We start from the raw sequence: 26,083 nt of genomic DNA, 5'->3' as shown, positions 1-26,083 counted from the left end.
AAGTGTAGTAATTTCAAAATTTGCCACAGGCTAGGAATTAGTTTCCGTTTCAGAGGTAAATCACGCGGGCGATGACGTAACACATGAGGCTTCTCCTTTTTACGCATGCATAATTTGCGCAAATGCAGGCGTACTTTGCAGAGCTGAGAAGGTCCTTAACGCACCTTTAACGAAGTGTGAACAGGTATAAAAATAGTCGGCAAATACCCTGGAGAAAATGATCTGTCCTAGTGTAGAGGTAGCCTGATATACTAACTCAATTACTTTTTGTTAGAAGTCATTTTTAACTAATTACTTTTTTAAAGGAAGATTATCAACACTGCTCACTATATAAATAGGGATGAATGGTACAGTTGACAACTGTCAGTTTGCAGTTTTTTTTCCAAACAATCACTCAAATTCACTCTACAGTGATATTTCATGGAAATATAGGGAGCCGTTTAGGTTTCGAGAAGAGGGAGTAGGTAATTGCTGAGAAAATAATGGACATCTCCCCCTTGGTCGCAGAACTTTGCGGACTTCCTGTTCCGCTGGTACATGGAGAAAGGCAAGCGAGGCAAGCTTCTGTCCCAGCCGGCCACTCAGCACCAGCAGCTGGCGGGATTCCTCCAAGCGCATCAACACCTCAGCTGGCTACACGACATACATGTGCAACACTACCACACTGTAAGCCCTTTATATATGTACTAGGAGATTCCAATCACTCAATGACTTCTCCGTATCTAACGTGTCTTCTTCAATTGGCTCCCTGGCTTGCGTGCAGGCTCAAAAAACGCTGTACAAACAAGCCAACCTGGAGACACGGTATTTTGCCAAGAAGAAGACACTGCTGGCTCTCAGCAAGCTAGCGGCGCTGGCATCAGATCTCCCGGAAGACGAGCGTAGCAAACAAGTTGACGGTAAAACTCCAAGCACTGTTCTTGAACGTAACCGAAGATAAAGCTTGTTGATATGGCGCTAAAAGTTTTCCCAATTCGTCCAGCAAAATCGCAATCTGTAGTACACATGAATACATGTAATAATCGGCATCTATGCCGAGTTTATTCATACACTATACAATACCTTATCACCAACAGATGCATTTTCCCACAAAAAAAGTTTTCTCTCCCCTCCAAAAAAACTAGAAAATCTGTGTGACAAAAATATTTTTATCCTAAAAACAAAAAGATTTGAGTCCACTTGAATTTGGACAAAAATAATCCAAAATATTATTTGCATAGAAAAAAAAATACACTACTTAAACTATTTCTCAAGTACTGAACATCTTTCCTCTAAGAAAAAAAAATGTTTTTCCTATTTGTTTTGCCCTCAGTGTTTTAAAGTGTTTTTCTAACCAAAATTTCATAACATATCAGAGAGATCACAATGTTACTTTCCCACTTATTTTTTGAAACCCAAAAGTGTTTTGGCCATAATATATATCGATTAATCTATCAATTAGTTAGTTTGAATAATCCAGTAATCGGATTAGGAACATTTAACGCATTGCAGAATACATTTTAGGAGATGTAGAACAAAGGCTTGCTAACATTGCACTTTCAAAAGAGCATGAAATGCGAATACAAACTGAAATTCCCAATTGTTTCTTCAAGACCAATAAATACATTGAGTAAATAAAATTCCTAAACTCCTAAACCCAAACAGTATAAAAAAATAAATGAGGATCTAAGTACAGCAAATAAACAATTAACTAACTTGCATAGCAAAAGTTTGCTAGTTCAAATGCTAACGTTTTTTTTTTTTTTACAATGTTCTTAACAAATCGTTCACATATTCCCACAAAAACTGCTAAATGTACCTAAAAACTAAATTACGAATGCATAATAAAAACGTATTAGCTCAAACAAAAACTTACTTTATATTGGTTTTAACATAAAGCTGGACAGCCATGTTAAATGGGTTATGACATATTCACTGTTACCACGAGAGGGCAATGTATCCACTCAGACCAATAAAACTAAACAAACCATTACAACGCCACTCTTATTAAACAAATCCTCGAAGCAGCAAAATTTGATTCGAAGCTTTTTTTCTAATCGAATTACTCGAGTAAATTAATTAATCGCTGCAGCACTAATATACTGTATATATACATTACATATATTTTTTAATTAGTTTCTTCCAACAGTTTTACCCCTGCCCCTTTTTTTTAATGGGGCGCCCCACCAAAAAAAAAAAAGTACTATTCTATTTTCCCATCTATGATATTTTTTGGACATAAAAAGCATTGTTTTTGTTTTTGTTTCTTTCTAAGAATTTTCTCAATTTTTTTTCCCACACACAAGTTGAATTTGAAACACATGGTTGGTTTCTCCTCAGAAATTGTGGAGCAGGAACGCTTCCTGCTACACCAGGAGACGTTACCAAGGCAGCTTTTGGAGGACAAGCAGCAGAACCCTGACACCATGCCGCTTCTCAGTGCATACCAGTTGGTCCAAGTAAGACACCCCAAGTTTATTTTTCACAGCTCGTGGACAGAAATGCAACTTAACTCAACTTTTATTTATGCCACCAGCTTCTTATTCAGTTTAAAGTCCTTTTTTTCTCTACAGGAGTCCACTTAGTATGCAAAATATACTCAGAAGAACTGAATTGCTCACTCAAAATCAGTGTTGTTTGGCAGACTTTTTTTCATCTTCGTCTTAGTCTTTTGGACCACATACTTTTTAGTCTTAGTCATATTTTAGTGATTTCAAAATATGTTAGTAACTGCCTAGTTTTCGTCGACAACTATTCAAAACACTTATCGTCTAGTTTTAGTCGACAAATACTCTTAATATTTTCGTTTAAAAATGCAAAGGTTTTAGTCCAAAAATAAAATTTAGAAATAATTGTTTCCAACAATTTTGAATGACAGATGAAATATTGTGTCGTCTACAAGGACAACACAAACTTTGTGAGGGTTTTCCAAAAGGCCTGAGCAATATTGGAAAAACTGACATAGCAAGTTTTTAGGGGTTTCTGACATATATTGCAATATTAAAACTAGAATACTTTTCACCGGATGACTTGAATAGCTCTGTTTGGGAAGACTTTGGTTGACACACCATGACCACATTGTATTCATATAACACTGTTTAGGAGACAATGTCTCTGCGCAAAATAGATGATTTATTTAACACTGTATTTCACACAAAATATTCAGCATATTTTAAACAAAAAAATAGTTTTCACATACATTAATCGCACAGATGCGTGTTATGAATAGACATGTGCCAGTATGACATTTTGACGGTATGATAACCTGAAGCAAAAATACTGTGGTTTCAAAAAATAGTTTTCACATACATTAATCGCACAGATGCATGTTATGAATAGACATGTGCCAGTATGACATTTTGACGGTATGATAACCTGAAGCAAAAATACTGTGGTTTCAAAAAATAGTTTTCACATACATTAATCGCACAGATGCATGTTATGAATAGACATGTGCCAGTATGACATTTTGACGGTATGATAACCTGAAGCAAAAATACTGTGGTTTCACGGTATTATGGTACTGCAATTATAGCTCTTAAATGTGTTATTTTGAGATGTATGGGTTTACCCTTTAATGCCAGCAATATGAAGCAATTATCAGAGAATCCCACAATTTGAAAAATAAGGTCCTAATGAAACCTTTTCTTCAAATTTGTAAAAAGTAAAGTCAAAATAAATATGTGTAATAAGCGCTCAGATATCTATAACCCTTGCTATATTCTGTTTGTTTTTTTCATGGAACCTGCAGATGCATGTGTTGACTTGCATCCATCATTTTTTTTTTTTTTTTTTTCCAAAAAGAAATGTCAAAACTGAACTCTGAATGAGTCTGAAAATCATGAAATTTTAGATGTATCAAATGTGATACATACGGCAATATAGGGTTAAAAAAACAACTTTTTCTCTATTGAACAGATTTTCATTTTTCACAACATATTTGCAAATTGGTACATCAACACGAATATAATAAAATAAATGAAATAACAAAAAAAGCCACAGCTCAGGTTGTTCAACATTAGAACAAGAACCCTTGGTAGTATAGAACTGGACTTAAAATCAATTTGATCATATATTGTATATGTAAAACAATTCCCGCTACTACTAATATTAATTAGTTGAATTTTAATGGAGAGCTTCATTAAGAGACAGAGCGCCTGTGTATGACTTGTATCATTATTTACACATTATATACACACATACACACTCTCAACACAAAGTCGCCAGAGAGAAAAAAACATCACAGGCTGTATTATGAAAATGTTATTTTGAACAGATGTTTACAATGGTGGAAGACTACAAAAGTAGACTAATGGTAGAGAGGAAACTAGTTAGCAGTCTTGGCATGCTAACTAGCCTAGTTATCTGCCTCGTTAACAAGCTTACGTTATAATATTTACCATCACTAGACACACTAAACACTAGAGGTGTGCGCAATTTCCCATTCTTAGATTATTCGCGATCCGGCCGTGGAAGATTCGAGAACGATTCACAAACATCCAAATTCCGATTATTGAAATATGTCAAGTAAAGCGGAAGTAAAACACACTCCGTGCGCCACGCGGTCTTCGGGACGCAATGAGGAACGGAGCGAGAGTAGCTAAACATCATGCTTGTAATTACCCGGCCCCTTGGGTAATGCCAATGCTCAACTCACGGCTCTAGCTCAACTCATGCCGCGAGATAAAAAAAAAAAACAACATACCTGACTGCTGCCGACAGCTGCTACAAAGTACGTCCACATAATGGTACGGTAGATATCATATTTATATAGGACTAGATGCTATATCGACTCGGTGGCGTTAGCAGCACATGTACAAAAAGCTAGATGTGGGCGTTAGTGAACGGCCGCCATCTTAAAGCAATAGACTTCCCTGCAAGGCTGTTGTAGCGAACCTTCCAAGCGAACCTAATTAACTTTTTATCTAAAATACTCCTAAATCGGTAAAATATTGACTTGAATCTATCTTTAAAATAGTTTTAAAACTTTCACATGTCGAAAGTAGACAAAAGGGAAATTATGGAATAACGGGAGCAATTTTAACAACTTTAACGGTTGATTCACAACATTAAATTAATTGAATGTAGTTTAAAGCTGCTGATACAGAATGGGGACTGGAGTTTTTTTTTTTTTTTTTTTTTAACTGTTAACTTGATACAGAAATAGTCGTTTATTTAAGCATGCAAGGCTTTTTTTTTAATTTTTTTTTTTTTTTTTTTACAGTTTTTGTAACTAATGTACAAAACATTAAAAGCAGCTAATAGCGGGGGCGGGGGGTCCATCAATAATCGATTTATAATTGAATCGTAGCCTCTGAATCGTAATCGTAATTGAATCGTTAGGTGCCCAAAGATTCCCACCTCTACTAAACACACTGGAGTGAACTCTCGTAGCTGGTGGGAAACATTCATGACAGCGTTTATTCGTCTTATATGTAAAGTGACGGAAGATGATCATGTTGGAGGCGTTGCTTCTCCTGGCAACCACCCTCTGCAAGCATGTCGGCTGTCGTTCCTCCTGTAAGCCGTGGCCGCCTCTTTCTTTCCGGTAGCCTTAAGTACTCCCATACTAGCGACTTTGTCTTTTTTGAGGGAGGAAAAAGCTCAGGTTTAGTGTCATTGACAGACACAGGACAGGGCAAAAACCAGATGGAGAGGGGTGAGCGCTGCCGCTCTAAGCCACGGATTTCTCGCTGCAGTTTTGGGACATAAGAAATGGCGAATACCGTCCTACGGTATGTAAACGATATATCGCGCAGGCATTTTTTCCCAATGGTTTTATTTGCAACCGGAATCATGGAGCAGTACTAGTGTAAGATGCAGCAGCTTACGCCAACAAAATGAAAATAACACAACAAAAGTTTAAGAGAATGCTCATTACGTTAAAGTTCATGCTAAAGCTAACATGAATGCAATGCTAGAGTTACGAGTTTTATTTCATGTGTGATGTGATCACTCAGCACAGACCTTCAAAGGCTAAAGCAACATTGCATATTCTCTCCTACCAAGATAAGAAAACTAATCTTACCATGTGTTTCAAAATAAGCAAGACAGGCGCGCAGCCTGGCTTGAAGAAAACATCATTATTTATAACATGACGGAAACTGGCAAATTTTCATCCCGTTGTCGTCTCATCAGATGAAAACTGGCTTTTGTCTCATTATATTTTAGTCCCCCAAGATGTGTTTTAGCTCATTATCGTCTCGTCTTCATGATGAAAAAAATGTTCGGTGACGAAATATTTTCCTTATCGTCATCTCTGAAGAAAATAACAATCCTCAAAATCTTTTTTTGTTGCTTTTGTTTTAAGAATGGTAAATGGTGTTACACTTGCCATTATGTAATTTTTATGGTCTTCAGTCAACCGGGAAATTGAGAAAGAAAAAAACTTGTGTGCTTGTGCGCAGCTTTACATCTGCGACGACAACCGGCGAGCCAATGAGTATGACTTCAAGAAGGCTTTGGATCTCCTGGAGTACATTCAAGAGGTCACTCCCTGTTGCCTGCATGGATGATTTTGACAGTATTTTGCAATTTGCCTATTCATGTTTTGCCCTTTCAGCAGGAAGATGACATCAACATCCACTCGCTCAAGTGCCAAATCTTTGGAAAAGCGCTCAGACGGGATGAGTAAGATGAATTTTTATTCACATTTTGATTGAAAATCAACAAATTCCATCTTTGCCCTTGAATGACTACCGTAATAAGTATGATAAAGTGTACATATAAATGAAGTAGGCCTGAACGATATTGGAAAAAACTATTGCTGCGATTTTTTGGGGGTTTGCGATATATTGCGATATTAAAAAATATATATATATATATTTTTTTTTAAAGACATTTTTACTAGATGACTTGAATAGCTCTTTGGAAAGACTTTGGATGACTCATCATGACCACAGTGTACAGTATTCCATTGTTTTTCGCGGTTAACAGGGACCAGAACCCGCCGCGATAAGTGAAAAACCGCGAAGTAGCGCATAACCCCCCCCCCCCCCCCCCCCCATTTTTTGTGTGTGTGTGTGTGTGTGTGTGCCCAATGTATTTATTCAGATCTAGCACTGGAAAGAGATACATAAAGACATGTTTTTTCTTCACTTTTTTCCCCCAAAGTATGATTTTTAAAAAAAATATATAATATATATATATATACTTTTTTAATAAATGCTTTTTAAGCACTTTAAATGTAATAATTATGATCAGTTTTAAACATAACTGTCCCACTGAATCATTTTTAAACAAGAATACTGTAGTAGAAAAATGTTTGGCTTTATTAAATGCTTTTGTTTACTTAACGTGGCTGTGACTCTTGCAGTGACATGTAGAAATTACAAACTCCTCATAATCACTTCTGGCGTTTATTTTATATGTCTCGAACGTCTCCTCATTCTCCCCCCACAGACACACACATTCATTCCAGCCAGCGCTCCTTTGCAGAAACTGTTTAACAAGTTAAACAGTTTGATTGACAGATTGCTGCCTGGCTTCTTTGACCAGATCAAAGCCATCTTTAACTTTAATAAGCAAGTGCCGCAGTGACTGAGAACTGGGAAAGGGGGTGAGAGAGGCTGTGTGAGTGAATGAAGCAGATCAAGGGTTTGTGGATCAGAAAAAAAACCCCAAAAAACTGTCACACGTCCTTGCGCATGTGCACATATATCGTTCAGGCTTAAAATGAAGTATGATATATTTTAGGGATGTCCCTATCCGATCACGTGATCGGAAATCGGGCCGATCGCGCCATTTTTCAGGGAATCAGGTGAAAAGAATCAGATTTTAGATTTTTTTAAAATGTGTTTTTCTGCTTCATGCTCGTGCAGCCTTTCACTCTCCGTACTGCTGCTTTTCTTGGTCAGCAATGCACTGGAGTTTGCTTCTTGAAGTTAACGATGATATACAGCCGTTGAAGCGTTGATCTTTTTTTTATCTTTGAGCTTGGGAGCGCTAACTTCAAAGGCGCCAAATGCGTCACTTATCGTTTAGCTTGTTAAACAGTAGCAGTAGAGAGCTGTGGCAATTTATTGTGTGTGTGAAAGTGAGTGGCTGTTCTCAGCAGCGTGAGCGGATTTAAGTAAACTCACTCAATGAAGCATTTGATAAAGACAAAAAAAATTCTACATTATTAATGTTTAAAAATAATTCACATTATGAAGGTGGCATGGTGGGAGAGTAACATGTTTAAAAAATATATATTTTTTATTTATTGAACAGTTTTTTTTTTCCCGGTATCGGATCGGAACTCTGTATCTGCATATTCTCAAAATCAGGTGACTAGGACTCGGGTGCAAAAATATGTCATTGGGACATGCTTAAGATATTTTGCATGTATAATCTAAATATTTGTTCATTGAAAAGCAATCTTTCTATATGTTTGAATATCTTTCTCAAATTTAGATACACATTACATAATACATAAAATATTTTCAAATAAAAATTAGGTGTGAGTAAATATATTTTTTTGTCACCTTTTAAACTGTTAAAGTGTATATTTTTTGACAAATAATCATAAATAGAACATGACTAAAATTTTCACAAAAATAAAAAGTTCAAAAGTAGGATTTTATTTTCAAGATGAATATTTTAAAAGTATGAATATTATCCATTGATTATGACTGCAGACAAGTGGCAGCAAGTAAAATAAATCTTGTCAGCATTTTTTTCTTTTGCTTGACTATAAAAATCCTTGAAATGATGAAGGCTGAGATTGACATCCTCTTTGTTCCTCTTCCAGTTGGTCTCACGCTGACTGCAACGACGACCCTCTGGAGGCGGCCAAGGACAGCGTTTTTGTCAAAATCCTGGTCAAGCTCATTGACGAAGGTCAGACCAATCCGCCGTTGTCTTTTTCTCGTCACGTCCTAGCTGGTAATTTATTTTATTTTGTCACGTTCTAGGTGTTGGACTGCAGACGTACCTGCCAGAGGTCAAGGAGCTGCTGGAGCTAGACGAACTGAGCCCTCTCAAGTCCAAAGCGTACTTTGAGTTTGTGTTGCGGGCAAATTATGAACATTACTTGCAGGCGCAGATGTGAACGTTCAGCCTTATTTTCTTTGTACTGTTTTTTTTCGAAATGAAATGATTTGTTACATGATTGCTTGTGCTTGCTTTAAAAGTTACCTTGGCTACATTTGATACAAAATAAGATTTACTTTTGATCTGTCACTGCAAAGCCTTCAAATAAAACCTGAGGCAATGACACAACTATAGGAAAGGAATATTAATCTACATGAAATTGCTGTTTTAGATTAAAAGGACACCATCCTGTGGAAAACGTTTTGGGTTAGTTGTAAAATGAATGAATGAATTAATGTTCAAATGTTGACATAAATTGTTAAATCTATCAATCAAATAAGGAATTACATTTTCAAACTAAGTATATATTCCAATATGTTATACTATACAGTGTATCACAAAAGTGAGTACACCCCTCGCATTTCTGCAGATATTGAAGTATATCTTTTCATGGGACAACACTCACAAAATGACACTTTGACACAATGAAAAGTAGTCTGTGTGCAGCTTATATAAAGAGTTAATTCAGTTTCCCCTCAAAATATAGCCATTAATATCTAAACCCCTGGCAACAAAAATGAGTACACCCCTTAGAAACTACGTACATCCCTAAATGTCCGAATTGAGTACTGTTTGTCATTTTCCCTCCAAAATGTCATGTGACTAGCTACAGGAGTGCTGTCAGCCTGGGGGGTCAGCCTGTTAGTTCTCAGACCATAAGCAGCACTCTACATCAAATTGGTGTGCATGGCTGTCACCCCAGGAGGAAGCCTCTTCTGAAGACGGTACACAAGAAAGCCCACCCGTCTCATCAGACCTTAGGTTCCAGTTGCCTGGCACGGCCAGACTGTTCTCCCTGTATTTTCCAAACACTGCAAGAATAGTCTTTCTAACCCTAACCCTTTTAAATATCTGCAGAAATGTGAGGGGTGTACTCACTTTTGTGATACACTGTAGTTATATATTTGTTTATCTATTTTGCTATTGTGATTTTGCAACCATCTTATTTATCTATATCAAGGGCGTAGGTTTGCATATGGACGGTAGGGACATAAAACGACCAGCTTTTTAGGATGCTCAAATTGTCCCCACCAACTTTAAAGTAACCGTATTTGCATTATATCATGACTTCAGTTATATAGGTAATTTAGATTCTTCCAGTATGAATTGACCCTACGATTATTAAGTATTATTTTCATTATGACCAGACTTACATTTACCCCTTTTACTTGCTGAGTGAGCCGGTGTTGTGCCGAAAAATAGCTGCCCCGCGTGAAATGTCCCCCCTGACGAGAACGCTCATTTATAAAGCTTTATTGAGGTGAAAACATCAAATGTTTTCATGGACGCATTACAGCAATGGATTTAGGACTGTAAAATCAGTTTTAAATAAATAAATTAGACAAAATACTAGTACTTTATTTTAGTAACAAATCTTGGACTGGGCCACATAACCCATCTTTGAACAGAAATGTATTAGTCTACAAGTTTTCACAACCATATCTCAATGACAATCACACAGGTATGACATTTATTAGTTCAAGCAGAGTAAAATAATACATATATTCACGGTACAAGAAAATAGTTTCCAGGTCCATCGATTGGTAAGAAAAAGATGTACGAGTGACGTGTGGCCGCTCAATAATAAAATAAATAAATAAGTCGAATAAACGCTCAATGAAGCGTTATAAATAAGCGTTCCCGTCAGGGGGGACATTTCACGCGGGGCGGCTATTTTTCGCCACAGCACCGGTCCATTTTTTTTCTCCCTCAAACACACGTTTGATTGGCTGATGACTTATACAAGATGTCGACAACATGGTGCCTCCTCCCCCCTTGGGAGAGAAGGGATATTAGAAGTTTTTTTTTGCCAAGCAGCAGCAGCCATTGTAAATTTTTTGGGGGTCATTTTCATTTTATTTATGTGGTCTTAAAGCAGCCCAAAGGAGCTTGCTTTTTTATTTTTATTTTATTTTTATTTTTTTTTAGGTTGGCGGCCGTTGGCCGTGCTTGGGGACAAAAGCAGTAGTGTTTTACCTGAAGGAAGGCTCCATTTTTATTTATTTTTGTTATTCTCTGACCAAGAGTTTTTTCAGTTATATTTCATTTATTTAGAAAGACGATGTTGAATAGTCTTAGGACAAATTTTTTTTTTTTGCATTCCTGGATAGAAGTTTTTATTTATTGTGTATGTTAATGTAATTTATGTTCAAATATTGCAATTGAAATTTGCTCATAAAGTCCTGACATTTATTCTGTAAGTTTTCAAAATGCTTCTTTAGTAGTTTTTGAAACAAAAGTTTTAAAACAAAGGTTTGAATCGAACGGTGTATCACCTGAACCAGTACATGTGAAAGTTAGTATAAGTCAATACAGATTTATTTTGCATTGATCATTTAGCCTATCAATTAATTAGGTTCATATTTGTGAGAAATGTAGCCCTGACCTCCGTTCACACAATCTCTTTGGTATGATTAATGTCCCGTCACCAGCAAAAAGTATGTGCAGGTTATGCTGTTTTATCGTCCCTACCAATGTTAGGGCCAAACCTACGCCCTTGATTTTATATTGTCAGACAGGTTCTATTTAAGTGATTTCCTGACATCTCAAAAGATCTGGGTTTAATCTGGACATTTACTTCATTGGGCTTTGTAGTCTATTCTAGATGATGCACAAAAATACTCTACCGTTCAAAAGTTTGGGGTCACCCAGAGATTTTTGTGTTTTCCTTCAAAGGTCACGCTTTTATTTGTCAAATGAGTTGCAAAATGAATAGAAAATATGGTAAAGCCATTGACAAGGTTAGAAGTAAGGATATTTGTTTGAAATAATATTCTCCTTCAAACTTTGCTTTAATCAAATAATGCTCCCTTTGAAACAATTAGAGCTTTGCCGACCAATGACATACAGTGTATCACAAAAGTGAGTACACCCCTCGCATTTCTGCAGATATTTATATCTTCATGGGACAACACTGACAAAATGACACTTTGAAACAATGAAAAGTAGTGTGTGTGCAGCTTATATAGTAAATGTATTTTCCCCTCAAAATAACTCAAAATATAGTCATTAATATCTAAACCCCTGGCAACAAAAGTGAGTACACCCATTAGAAACTACGTACATCCCTAAATCTCTAAATTGAGTACTGTTTGTCATTTTCCCTCCAAAATGTCATGTGACTCCTTAGTGTTACTAGGTCCAGGTGTGCATAGGGAGCAGATGTCATCAAATTTGTAGTGCAGCTCTCGCACTCTCTCATACTGATCACTGAAAGTTCCAACATGGCACCACATGGCAAAGAACTGTCTGAGGATCTTAAAAGACATTGCGCTACATGAAGATGGCCAAGGCTACAAGAAAATTGCCAACACCCTTAAACTGAGCTGCAACACAGTGGTTAAGATCAGCCAGCGTTTTAAAAGAGCAGGGTCCACTCAGAACAGGCCTCGGGTTGGTCGTCCAAAGAAGATGAGGGCACGTGCTGAGCGTCACATCCAAATGCTTTCTTTGAAAGATCGTCGCAGGAGTGCTGTCAGCATTGCTGCAGAGATTGAAGAGGTGGTGGGTCAGCCCGTTAGTGGTCAAACCATACACCGCATTCTACATCAAATTGGTGTGCATGGCTGTCACCCCATGAGTAAGCCTCTTCTGAAGACACAAAGTCCGCAAACAGTTTGCTGAAGACGTGAACAAAGCACATGGATTACTTGAACCATGTCCTATGGTCTGATGAGACGAATATTAATTTGTTTGGTTCCGATGGGCTCAAGCACGTGTGGCGGCGACCAGGTGAGAAGTACAAAGATAAGTGTGTCATGCCTACAGTCAAGCATGGTGGTGGGAATGTAATGGTCTGGGGCTGCATGAGTGCTGCAGGTGGGAGAGTTTTCCACTGAGGGAAACACGAACACCAACATGTACTGTGAAATACTGCAGCAGAGCATGATCCCCTCCCTCCAGATACTGGTCGCAGGGCAGTGTTCCAACATGACAATGACCCCAAACACAACTCCAAGATGACCACTGCTTTACTGAAGAGGCTGAGGGTAAAGGTGATGGACTGGCCAAGCATGTGTCCAGACTTGAACCCAATAGAACATCTTTAGGGGATCCTCAAGCGGAAAGTGGAGGTGCGCAAAGTCTCAAATATCCGGCAGCTCCGCAACGTTGTCATGGAGGAGTGGAAGAGCATTCCAGTGGCAACCTGTGAAGCTCTGGTCAACTCAATACCCAGGAGAGTAAAGGCAGTTCTGGATAATAGTGGTGGCCATACAAAATATTGACAGTTGACATGTTGTACGGAATGTTAATATTAACAACTTTCACTAAGGGGTGTAGTCACTTCTTTTGCCAGGGGTTTAGATATTAATGGCTATATTTTGAGTTATTTTGAGGGTACAATAAATGAACTCTATTATATAAGCTGCACACATACTACTTTTCATTGTGTCAAAGTGTCATTTTGTCAGTGTTGTCCCATGAAAAGATATACTTAAATATCTGGAGAAATGCGAAGGGTGTACTCACTTTTGTGATACACTGTACTAGCTGTTGTTTGTTGAGGTAATCTGGAGAAACTTCACTCCACGCTTCTAGAAGCAAAATGGATTGGCTTGATGGGCACTTCTTGCGTGCCATACGGTCAAGCTGCTCCCACAACAGCTCAATGGGTTTGAGATCTGTTGACTGTGTTGGCCACTCCATTAGAGATAGAATACCAGCTGCCTGCTTCTTTCCTAAATACTTCTTGCATAATTTGGAGGTGTGCTTTTAGTCATTGTCCTGTTGTAGGATGAAATTGACTCCTATCCAGCGTTGACCACAGGGTATGGCATGGCGTTGCAAAATGGAGTGATAGCCTTATTTAAAATCCAGTTGACCTTGTACAAATCGCCCACTTTACCAGCACTAAAGCAACCCTAGACCATCACATTACTTTCACTATGGTTGACAGATGACATCAGGTGGTCTTCCAGCATCTTTTCAGTTGTTGTGCATCTCACAAATGTTCTCTTCGATCTAAAGTCCAAACACCTCAAACTATGATTCGTCTGTCCATAACACTTTTTTTCCAATCTTCCTCTGTCCAATGTCTGTGTTCTTTTGCCCATATTAATAGTTTTCTTTTATTAGCCTGTCTCAGATATGGCTTTTTTTTTTTTTTTTTTTTTGCCACGCTGACCTGAAAGCCAGCATCCCGGAGTCCTCTCTTCACAGTCAACGTTGACACTGGCGTTTTACGGGTACTATTTAATGAAGCTGCTAGATGAGGACCTGTGAGGCATCTATATCTCAAACTAGAGACTCTTATGTACTTGTCTTCTTGCTTGGTTGTGCAGCGGGGTCTCGCGCTTCTCTTTTTTTCTACTCTGGTTAAATCTTGTTTGTGCTGCTTCCTGAAGGGAGTGGTACACAGTGTTATAGGAAATCTTCAATTTCCTGGCAATTTTTCTTATGGAATAGCCTTCATTTCTAAGAACAGATTGTCAAGTTTCACGTGAAAGTTTTCTTTTTCTGGCCATTTTGAGAGTTTTAATCAAACCCACAAAGTTGATGCTCCAGATTCCCAAATAGCTCGAAGGAAGATCAGTTTTATAGCTTCTCTAACCACCTAAACTGTTATGAGCTGTGCCAACATAATTGCACAAGGTTTTCTAATCATCTGTGATGTTTGCTGTAAATGGACCTCTTTACAAAACTATGTGGATATTGCATTAAAACCGGACGTTTCCATCTAGAATAGTCATTTACCACATTAATAATGTATAGAGTTTTTCTGATTAGTTTAATATTATTTCCATTGAAAAAAACTGCTTTTCTTTCAAAAAGGTGGAAATTTCTAAGTGACCCCAAACTTTTGAACGGTAGTGTGCATTAAAAAATAATTATAAGCATTGAGAGCATGGCCCTTGGTGAAAATGAGTTTGACATTATTGTTAGTATGTAAGATATGCTGCTTAGTGTTATTATTTGAAACCCATTTATCAGGGCTGTCAAACTCATTATTGCTACGGGTCACATTATTCCCTCATGGAGCCATATTGGCAGCAAACCCATATAAATGTATGATTGCTTGAAAGTTATTACATATATACCCAACAAATGTCTGATTGTGAAATTAGAAGTCTGTAAAAAATGATATACAATTTCCAAGAAGGATATTGGTAATATGAATATTTTTTTACTGTGTTTTAAATGCTTTTGAAAGTGACAACACTCTGAATTGTTTGTTATTTTAGTAAAAATAAATAAATAAACTTGTGTCAATGCACATGATTTGCATTCGCGGGCCAGTCCTGGCCCCTACGCCTTGAGTTTCACATCTATCGTTGTATTGAATTCCAATTTCATATCCTGTAGTACGCTGAAGGTCCTAACCGGAAGCAGTCGGCTCGACTCATGCTAGCTTTAGCTGCCCCTACCTCTTGGGGGTCTGCCGTACCGATGCTGTTTCTTTAGCGGGATTTACGTGAGTCTAGCGGTTCGGAAAAACAGACCCGACCTCCTTCCCGAAAGGAAGTTCTGTGTAAGTGAAACTATTTAATATGCCCCGCCTGTCGTCGCTATTGAAACGCAACGCCGTTTTTCCAGACCAGCTGAGAGGCGGGAACGTGCCTGCCGTCGTTGAGCGTTCAAAACCTTGAAAGGCATTAGCACGCCTCAATAATGGTGTTTTCTCGGCAAACGGAGCTGTGGGAGCACTATTAGTTGTCTAATAACGCGGCCAGCTCAGGTGAATAATCAATTATGGATGTTGTTTCCATCGGAGTTGACAGGTTGAGTTGATCACGTGACAGCGCGTGTGTAGTCGAGCCACTAAGCTCAGCTCAGCCAATCAGGGGGCGTGGCCTTAGAATCTTTACCTGCCAGGTGACGTCACCAAGGACCCCTTGCCTTCAAAATGGCAACAAGAACATAATGAGTTAACTCTACTGCTCCCGCGGAAACTAATCACTGATTGACTTGCTCACTAATCACACTAGAAGTTCACTTTAATAAAGCAGGAGTCATTATATCATCCTGCGGGACATTCATTCATTCATTCATTTTCCATGCCGCTTATTCCTCACATAGAACAAACTTAATCTTTTAAAAAATATAAGAAAATATTAACATTAAATTGATCAAATCCAAGAGGATTTTGATTACTTTAAAAGGGCAACAGTTGAATTACCGGTAGTTGGGTTCTAACAGTGTTAATGTAGGTCATTAAAAAGCATTGAAAGTCATTAAATTGATTGTCAAAATTCAGGCCATAAAAAACATTTAACATTTGAGGCATTAAAAATTATGAAAACTTGACTTTTTTTTTTTTTTTTTAAAAACATAATTTGAGTTGTCCGATATTATTGGGGCAGCCGGAATAAGAGAACATAAGATCATTACGAGATAAGAGAGCATATACTATCGGCTACCCGATAATATCCACTAATAAATGCATTTTAAAATGATATCTATCGGTTAATATTGACATTGTTTTTTCATTAGTGGTTTTGGGCCAATATGCATGTTGCCTTCAAAGTGAATAGAAGTCATCTGCCTATGTGTCAGGGCGGGTCACAGCTTGGCACGCCAGTTATGCTTTTTGACCATTCGATGTCTCCAAACTAAGATGCTTGGGATTTTTTATATGAGCAGACCATTTGCAGTCATAGTGCAAAATTTAAATGAACAGTAAATGATTTAAAAAATAATTATTTGTGAAAACCTGTGAGGAATCTCAGTACAATTAGCCATCAATCAGTCAATCATCATCAATCAAATTTATTTATAAAGCCCTTTACAAAACCAGCCATAATATGTTATATATAAGTCCACGACCGAATATACATAGAGTGGTATAAAAAAAGTGTCTGAACCTTTTGGAATTTCTCACATTTCTGCATAAAATCACCATCAAATATGTTCTGATCTATGTCGAAATCACACGGATGAAAAAAATAGTCTCTGCTTTAACTAAAACCACCCATTTATAGGTTTTCATATTTTAATGAGGGTAGTATGCAAACAATCACAGAAGGGGGAATAATAAGAAAATAAACTATGGCATTTAATATTTTGTGGACCCCCCTTTGGCTGCAATAACTTCAACCAGACGCTTCCTATAGCTACAGATCAGTCTGGCACATCGATCAGGACTAATCTTGGCCCATTGTCCTCTACAAAACTGCTGTAGTTCAGTCAGATTCCTGGGATGAATCACTGTCTATAGGTCATGCTACAGCATCTCAATGGGGTTCAAGTCTGGACTTGTGACTTGGCCACTCCGGAACATGCATTTTGTTCTTCTGAAACCATTCTGAAGCTGATTTATTCTGTGTTTCGATCATTTTGTTGTTGCAGCAGCCATCTTCTTTTAGCTTCAACTGTCTGACAGACGGCCTCAGGTTTTCCTGCAAAACATCCTGATAAACTTTTGAATTCATTCTTCCATTAATGATTACAAGTTGTCGAGGCCCTGAGGCAGAAAAACTGCCACAAATTATGATGCTCCCTCCACCATGCTTCACGGTGGGGATGAGGTGTTGATGTTGGTGAGCTGTTCCATTTTTCCTCCACACATGACGTTGTGTGTTACTCCCAAACAATTCAACTTTGGTTTCATCAGTCCACAAACTATTTTGCCATTATCAGGCATGAAAATCTCTCACCTTTCGGCGAAATTCGCCGTTTTGAAGCAAAAAAGGATGACCTACGTGAATCGTGTAGATCCGAGGAGAAAACTTTTAAGGGGGGTGGGGGGGGTTCGGGTGTAGGCATGTGCCGGTTACCTTCACGGTTTACCATGCTATGAAAACGTGGCGGTTACAAAACCACTAAAATTTTCCGTCATACAGTAGTACGTATTCGTTATTTTTCATGTGTCGAAAATGCAGCCAGAAGTGGCTTGGCGCGGCAGCACTTACCCCTTCCTCTGTTTGATGGTGCAAGTGTCAGTGACGCTATTCCAGCAAACCCAAAAAGAAACACTCCAAACGCAAGGCGTAAATTCTTCAATTTATTGATCTCTCAAATCGTGGTAACTGAAATATACCAAATGAATACATTTAAAACGTTGTACAATCGTATTTTTCCACGTGTGAGTCGCTTCAACAGTTTAGCTTCATGAAAAAGTTCGCCAAAAACAAAACACACATTTTCCTTTCAAATTCAATACACAAAGTTACTAAAAACTTACAAAGACGAATGATAGGCAAGGCTTAGTTAGGAGAGCAACTTCATTGAGGTTAATCACAGCCGCTGAGAGAGAAGTTTGTATGCGGGGAGGAGAAAAAGAGCGTCAAAGATCGCTAATTGCGACAGATGATCTTGTCCTAAGAACAAATTCACGTTCGCTGGACGAGGTGAGGTCTCACTCCCAATTTTTTTTTTTTGATGAATGCATTCGCCAGCATATTGAATTTGGTGAGAAATGGTTTTAATCGTTTTCATATTTTGCGGTATGACAAAGTTACTGCCGTTTGTCACAGCTTGCGTTGAACACTGCCAGAGCGTCCAGTGAAAAAATAGCTCCCGTTAAGGTAGCGTCAAGCTTGTGTATTTAACGGTAATATAAAAGCAGTGTTGTCAGTAACGCGTTATGTGAGTAATGCGTAACTGTAATCTGATTACTTTCTTTCAGTAAAGAACAATCTAACGCGTTCATTTTTCTAAATCAGTAATCTGAGTAAAATTACTTTCCTTGATGCCTGTGCGTTACTATTTTGTTATTGCCCCATAATGTATGTAGAATGAAGAATACTGTAGTCATGGGAGTGACATCACATGTCACATTTTCTAATCAAGGATGGAAAAAAAAGGGTCACGTGTATTACCATGATGCGTGAGCCGTGAGCGCTGGGAGTTTGCGGCCAAAACAACACAGCCTTGGTTCCCCTCCAGGATGCAATGAAATAGGCAGGAGATATACTACAAACGGCTGCATTTGCACACTGGAAACACAGCCATTACGTCACATTTTTGTCCAGTAAAGATGACAAAAATATCTCCGTGCGCTGCGAACTTTGCGCTGGCTCAAAAAGACTGTCGACCGCTATAAGCATCCAATTCAAGCACCACTTGGAATTACAGCACAACAGGTAACACGAAAGCCAGGACTTTTTGATACTGCTCGTGCTCAATCCTCGGTTCAAGCTCAGTTGTTGTTGAAAGTTTTGAAAGCTTAGGTTTAAAGAAATTCTAAATATCCATCTTGCCTCCTCAGCTGTAGTTTTGGCTAAGCAATGCAAACGGCTGTCTCTAAGGTGCTGTAGTCACATGATCTGTTCGAAAAATAATTTGGACCCATTATGAAATAGTTTGAAGGATTCTTGTTCATTTCATTCATTTTTGTTGTTTATTTTATTGCTCTAAAACTTTTATAGACAACATTTTAATGGCCATATTCAATGGTCTTTATTTTAAAGGGGAAGTTCAGAATTTTTACATTAGGCTTAATCTTTGAGTTAGCCGGGGTTTAATTAGTCGTTGGAGTTGATTTGAACAAATTCTGTGCAGTTTGCCAGTTATTTGTTAGTTTCAGGGGTCCGGAGTGGCTAAGCTAGTGCGAGTCAATGGTGGTTGAAATCAACTCCTTCAACTAATTAAACCCCCGCTCGAATATTAAGCCTTATGTGAAAAATTAAAATGGTCAAATTCGCCACATGTAGGACGTTTCGCCGACAGAGGACATTTTGGCAGAATGCCGGAACATATTTCCTCCACACCTTTCTCACCTTTTTAACCCCTGACCCATTTTCATGCCTGTCATTATGCTTCCTCAGTGGAGTCCTCCCATGAACACCATTCTTGGCCATAGTTTTACACCTAGTTGATGTGTGCACAGAGATATTGAACTGTACCAGTGATTTCTGTAAGTCTTGAGCAGACACTCTGGGGTTCTTTTTTACCTCTCTGAGTATTCTGCGCTGAACTCTTGGCGTCATCTTTGGTGGACGGCCACTCCTTGGGAGAGGAGCAACAGTGCCAAACTCTCCATTTGTAGTCAACCTTTCTGACTGTCGATTGATGAACATCCAGACTTTTAGAGATGGTCTTTGTATCCTTTCCCATCTTGATACAAATCAACAATCCTTGATCGCAAGTCTTCAGACAGCTCTTTTGACAGAGCCATGATGCACATCAGACAATGCTTTTCATCAAGACATTTCTTACCAGTTGTGTGTTTTATAGTGGGCAGGGCAGTTTTAAACCACTCATCAGTGATTGGGCACACACCTGACTTAAATTGTTTGATAAAATTGGTTTCACTTGCGCTTTATGTCTCATTAGACAGAGGGTTCACTTACTTAATTTCCCCCCTTCTGTCATTGTTTGCATGCTACCCTCATTAAAATATGAAAACCTATAAATGTTTGGATAGTTTTAGTTAAAGCAGACACTATATTTTCATCTGTGTGATTTTGACAAAGATCAGATCAAATTTGATGATTTTATGCAGAAATGTGAAAAATTCCAAAAGGTTCAGGGTACTTTATCATGCCATTGGATCGGTATCAGTTTGGTATTGGATTTTTGGAGATAGAATATATCAGGATATTGGTTACAAAGTCATTCTCGGACAATTGTACTTCTAATTTGTATGCGAAACTGCCTGCAGTTGGGCATGGATATTCATTTTGTTTAAACTGGCATTAAAAAGCATTAAATGAGATTTGCTGATACTGGTAGAAAACCTGTCTAAATTGTCATTACGTTCTAATCATTGTTTCTGTGGTGATGCAGCAGCCGTCTAATCATTGTTTCTGTAGTGATGCATCAGCCATCGCTATGGTGACCAAGAAAGTCCGAACAGAGTACATGAAGAAGTTCCGGGATCCCAAGTGGGAAACTTTCTCCAAATGCTACGAGGACTCGCTCAGGTACCGCCTGACCCGGCGGGTCTTGGAGCACTCGCACAAGCCCTGGTTCTGGGAGGGCTGGGACAGTGGTTCTTTGCTGTCCAGCGGTCGCTCCACACCTAAATCCGCATCCTGGCCCGGTCGCAACCGGGTGTCGCCGCTGGTCGCCGTGGATGAGGCAGACCAGGCGAGGTCTGGTTCCGATGCCAGGCCACCGTCGGAGCGGGCTGAGGAGATGGCGACGAAAGCAGCGACGACGGAGGCGGCGGCAACAGAGGTGACAGAGGTTGCGGACGTCGATGCCACAGCACCAGCAGGTGGGTGACCGTCTTCATTTATATCATACGACCATGAACTGGACAAAGTGATAAATTACTCTTTATGCATACACATCTGAAAAAAATCAATCTATAAAGAAAGATTTATGAATGCACTCTCACCACTGGAACTTTCACATCAAGGTTTGCATCCTAATGTTGCGTTTGAGCGATCAACTTTACAGATGCCAACGCCGGTTGGTCTCCAAATGCCTCAACATGCAGAATTTATGGGGATGTAATAAGCTTTATTTTCACGTCTCCCAGCGCACGTGAGGAGGCATCATACATCGTTACTGACGTCATTTGCCTACAACGAATCACGCTTTGGCATGTGTTTCAGAAATGACTTTCAGGATTTCCCGACACACGCTTCGAAAAGCCTTGGCACAAATCGTCTGATGACTACTGTGTGACCAACCCCCGCAAAGCTCCTGTTTCGATAAAAAATATTTATTTTCAGCCTTCTCTACGTTGCCATGGTAATCACTATGACTGGTCTGCACTGGTCCACTGCTAACAGGAAGTGATAGGCTGTTCTTATGATGTAAAAGAGAAATCAAAGGGTCAATGTGAAATAACTGGTTGTCACGCAAGGTCCGCCAAATGGAGACAAACAATTGAACAGTCATCATTTTATATCAAGGTGCACATTCATTAGAAAAATAGTGGACTAAAAGTGTAATGATACATCCATCAGGATTGATATATGCTGTACACACGCTGCATGATTGACATCTCATTTGTGACCAGGGGTGAAAGTGGCTCGAATGTCTTGGCAGAACTCCTTGACATAAAGGTCACCACTAGTGGTGTCAACAATAATCGATGCGGCGATGCATCCCGATGCAGGGCATGGACGATTCGATTCGATGCGGGCAACAAGCCGAATCGATTCAGTGCATTTTAAAATATATAAGTACCCATTGGGAAAACCCATTGGCAATGTATGAAATACTTGTTCTCCCCACTGTACGTTCAAAAATCTTCCCTGCGCAATTCCGGTGATGCAACGGATTTGGTTTCCCCATTTGTATTATTATTCTCATGTTTACCTGTAGAGTAGAGCCTAGTTTGGGCCTAAAAAATCCAGCCCGACCCGACAGGCCCACGTGTATTAAAGGCCGACCCGGCCAGAGCAATTAACTCAACTTGCAGCCCCGAGCCGAAAAAAAAAAGAAATTTTATTTTTTATTCGCATGCCGGAGCCCGAAAAAAAGCCCAAAATTTTACGTTTTATTTGTAGGCCCAAGCCCGTTTTATTTGCGGGGACTCAGGCGGAGGAGGAAATGCCGGACGCGATGCATGGTTGCGTTTTGTGTGATCACATTTGTGACGATGCCTATGTGCATAATGATAACAAATTAAAGCCTGTCTTTTGTACGAAAATCTCCCAGTTAAACAAGACTGTAAGATGCATATTCGATTAAGATTTATATCTTTTATATTTGTGTGTCCGTTCTATCAGGTGGATAGTTCATGCGTCATTTCCTCGGCAAAATGCAATATACATTTATTTGAATTTCTTTGAGTTGGCAGAAAAAAACGCAAGTTTTCTTAAGGTTTAAATAGTCTACATATTTTTATGAGCATTATAAATGCATTTACACAACGAAATAACGCTGGAAAGGTTTGTTAAATATATTTCTGTGTGGGATATTGTGCTCACTATACGCGCCGATCTGACAAGGAGGGGGAAAGCATATTCAAAAATAAACTAAAATACTTTTAAATAACCTATTTTATTTTAATGACTCACATCAGAACACACAAAAGAACAACCTGCCTTAAGGAGCACTGAAACAAAATAAATAATGTCGTTTTAAGGAACACCACGAACTCCACGATGTCCTGCTTAGCACGAAGAGGTGCAGCCCTCGAAACAAATGATAATAACGATGTTTGACTAATATCTTTTAGGCCAGTATAGTTTTTAAAATGCTTACTCAGCGTCAATGTGTCAGTCTTTCTGCTCTCGTACGAGAGCAAAGCGCCACATTTGTTGCATTCGGCAAGGCCGACAGTTTTCTTTAGCATCTTCCACTATCAATTTAAATCCTTCCCACACACCACTCGTGGATTCTTGCCTTTTCAATCCCACCGTCTTTAATTTGCTTTTCACCTCTTGCGGCTCTATATTGAAATTCAAAAAGGAAATACCAGGATGCAGCGTTGCAGACTCGCGGAGAGCGCAAAGAGGGGGTGGGGAAGTTTAAAAGGAGGGCGGGGCCACGGCGTTCATGTGCGCAAACAATGCACCGGCTCATGTTTGTGATTACAAAAGCGCCTTCTCCTGTTTTATCCAATTTATTTATTTTATAACAAGTATTCCTTAGTTTAACATCAATCAATACATCGTTTTAGTATACAAATATATATTTATTTTTTTTAAAAAGTTAGCGAGAGAGAAGTCCGACCTGACCCGAACGTAAATGATTGACATTTTGGGCCCGACTCGGCCCGAAATTCGGTCAGGTCGGGTTCGGGCTCAAGATCTAGGCTCTACTGTAGAGGGAGCTACTTTACATTCAAATATCAATCCATTCCCTGGATTGATATTGCGATAAAGATGCTGCTGCACTACAATATTTTCTTTGTCGTTTTCTTTCATATTTACTTGAATATTTTTTTGGATGGGTCGTTGTGACTAAAATACAGTGACTGTTATTACTGATTTTGCACAGAAGTTCAGATGTTGCACTGTGTGAAAGGCTGCTACTGTGTGTAAAAAAAAAAAAAAGAAAGAAAGCCCTGGTCTCATTCAAAGTACTAATTAATAGCTGTCTTTTTTTTTTTTTTTTTAATATATATATCTGAAAGTATACTATTTTCATTTGACTTCAACCAGGAGTGACACAAGAGCCAATAAAAATGTGTTTAATATCTGACCGCTTGTGTTGCGTCATGATTCCCGAAAAATATGCTTTGCTTTAGAATTTTAATGCATCCCAGGCTTTAATGCATCGCGATGCATTGCCGAATCGAACTGAATCGAATCGTGATCCTCTGAATCGGATCGAATCGAATCGAATCGTGGCCCTCCGAATCGTAATCGAATTGAATTGTGAGGGCAGTGCCGATGCACACCTCCACTCACCACGGTGTCAAGCTCCTAAAAACACAAAAATGCAAAGAATTTCTGAACGAACCCATAACACACAAGGAAACACAACAGGTTTTACGTTAGGCTACTTCCATTCAAACTGTAAATTGTCATACAAGCGAGTGTGCTTTGAAATTGGATTTGGATTGTATTTATGATCAACTGTTTGATTAAGAAAACTGATTGATTACAGTCTGCCTCCTCCTAATTCGATAATAAAAGAGTCATTGATGCAATTTATATCAGTTTTTCCCCCCACAAGAAAAGTCAATCATCAGCACTTTTTTTTTTATTTGAATGAACAGGACTTTAATTGGATTAGTATACTGACAACTAGTTTTTATGTTTTCTACTCTGAACCTTCATTAAAAATTTTAACAAGTCTTATGTACTTAAAAGAGTACAGTTAGAGACTACAGTATAGTACAAATACTTAGACGTCGGTCATTGTTGTTTTGTTGTGTTCCAGAAGAAGCTCCGACAGAAAATGTAGTCTCAGCTCCTCCGAACAGCAGCATTGAGCCGGACACCGACGACGGACCTCTGGATCCCCCAGACTCGAACGGGGATCCCGCCGAGCCAGCGCCAACACAGAGACGCCGCCACAACCCGTCTCACTCAGAGCGGGAACTCCAGAACGTTTCACCTGTCGACCTCAAATCTCAACGGGCGAAAAGCCAACCACCTCCAGGAGGCGCCAACGACAACCTGTGGCGCCGGTGCAATGACGCGTACTCCAGGAAAGCCGCCACGCCCAACAATGTGAGTTCCTAACACAAGATTGGCTGAAGATATGACCGAATGAACACGCAAATTAACCTCAACCACGCTTCCAGAATGGACGTTGCGACGCCTGCGTGCAGACGACGAAAACGAGTCTTCGCCGACGCGCTCGCTCGGCCGACCCGGACAAGATGAGACGCTCGCAGCAGCATCGTTTGACCGCTTCCGCCACCACCGTCATACCCGCGGTAACAACGGATGAACGTTGGGTGACTGAGTACATGCGGTGCTTTTCAGCACGACTCCGGTAGACCAGACCGACTCTAAATAAAGCAACATTTATATTTAATAAAACAAAATAGTCATGGTCATACTTGGGTTTTGTAACATTAACAAATGACAGGAAAGTTTTCCTACTATTACCTTGTAGGTTGCAATTGACGGCAATAGACGTCCGATCCATTTTGACTTGGAGGGCTGAAAGCAATCGTTCGATCTAATACTAATATGCATATATATGTTTGTGTGCATATGTACATACAGTGCTGCTCGAAAGTTTGTGAACCCCACAGCGATGGTCAGATTTTTTGTAAAAAAAAACTAAAATAACCTTATTAAATGTTAAGTTATACCCAAATCCACAATACTGACATTCCAAATAATGGACTGAAACAAAAGAAATAGTTATATTGTCATTCTTTATTTAACAAAAGTGGTTGATTTAAGAAAAACTCAGATATCATGTGTGCAAAAGTATGTGAACCCCTTCAGTTAATAGGATATTGCGCCTCCTTTTGCAGAGATTACCTCAACCAAACGGTTTCTGTAGTGACTAATCAGCCTCTCACATCTACTTTGGGGGATTTTTGCCCATTCTTCCTTGCAGAACGCAGTCAGTTGAGAGAGGTTTGATGGGCGTCTGGCATGAACTGCTCGCTTCAGGTCCCGCCACAGCATTTCAATGGGATTTAGGTCAGGACTTTGACTGGGCCAGTCCAGAACACGAATCTTCTTCTTTTTCAGCCATTCCTTGGTTGTATTGCTGGAATGCTTTGGATCATTATCATGTTGCATGATCCACCTTCTGCCAAGCTTTAACTTCAAAA

The 26,083-nt window shown here is 39.1% G+C and overlaps 2 protein-coding genes across 6 annotated transcripts in view; both read left to right on the top strand.

Annotated features, from left to right (window-relative positions):
• Positions 1 to 9,180, top strand: part of nup133 (nucleoporin 133) — a 44,377-nt gene extending 35,197 nt beyond the window's left edge. For 2 of the 4 annotated variants that reach the window (XM_057844555.1, XM_057844553.1), the window contains 7 exons: positions 508 to 666; positions 764 to 899; positions 2,320 to 2,438; positions 6,387 to 6,467; positions 6,545 to 6,609; positions 8,711 to 8,799; positions 8,874 to 9,180. In XM_057844555.1, the coding sequence (XP_057700538.1) occupies positions 508 to 666; positions 764 to 899; positions 2,320 to 2,438; positions 6,387 to 6,467; positions 6,545 to 6,609; positions 8,711 to 8,799; positions 8,874 to 9,010 (786 nt within the window). In that variant the 3' untranslated portion in view covers positions 9,011 to 9,180. Of the gene's footprint in view, positions 1 to 507; positions 667 to 763; positions 900 to 2,319; positions 2,439 to 6,386; positions 6,468 to 6,541; positions 6,610 to 8,710; positions 8,800 to 8,873 lie in introns of all 4 variants that reach the window. The other 2 variants (XM_057844554.1, XM_057844552.1) reach the window with 1 other exon arrangement.
• Positions 9,181 to 15,384: 6,204 nt separating this feature from the next.
• ccsapa (centriole, cilia and spindle-associated protein a) lies at positions 15,385 to 25,511 on the top strand. 2 transcript variants are annotated; one of them, XM_057844565.1, is made up of 4 exons: positions 15,385 to 15,520; positions 20,745 to 21,151; positions 24,727 to 25,016; positions 25,091 to 25,511. In XM_057844565.1, the coding sequence occupies exons 2-4, from the start codon at positions 20,764 to 20,766 to the stop codon at positions 25,286 to 25,288; spliced, it is 876 nt and encodes a 291-aa protein (XP_057700548.1). In that variant the 5' UTR covers positions 15,385 to 15,520; positions 20,745 to 20,763; the 3' UTR covers positions 25,289 to 25,511. The 2 variants fall into 2 exon arrangements, with proteins under 2 accessions (XP_057700548.1, XP_057700547.1); XM_057844564.1 differs by having other exon boundaries at positions 24,724 to 25,016.
• Positions 25,512 to 26,083: the final 572 nt, after the last annotated feature.

Source organism: Corythoichthys intestinalis, chromosome 8, assembly GCF_030265065.1.
Source record: "Corythoichthys intestinalis isolate RoL2023-P3 chromosome 8, ASM3026506v1, whole genome shotgun sequence".
Lineage (NCBI taxonomy): Eukaryota > Metazoa > Chordata > Actinopteri > Syngnathiformes > Syngnathidae > Corythoichthys > Corythoichthys intestinalis.
The sequence above is the reverse complement of the archived record's forward strand: the minus strand, read 5'-3'. Positions and strand labels throughout refer to the sequence as shown.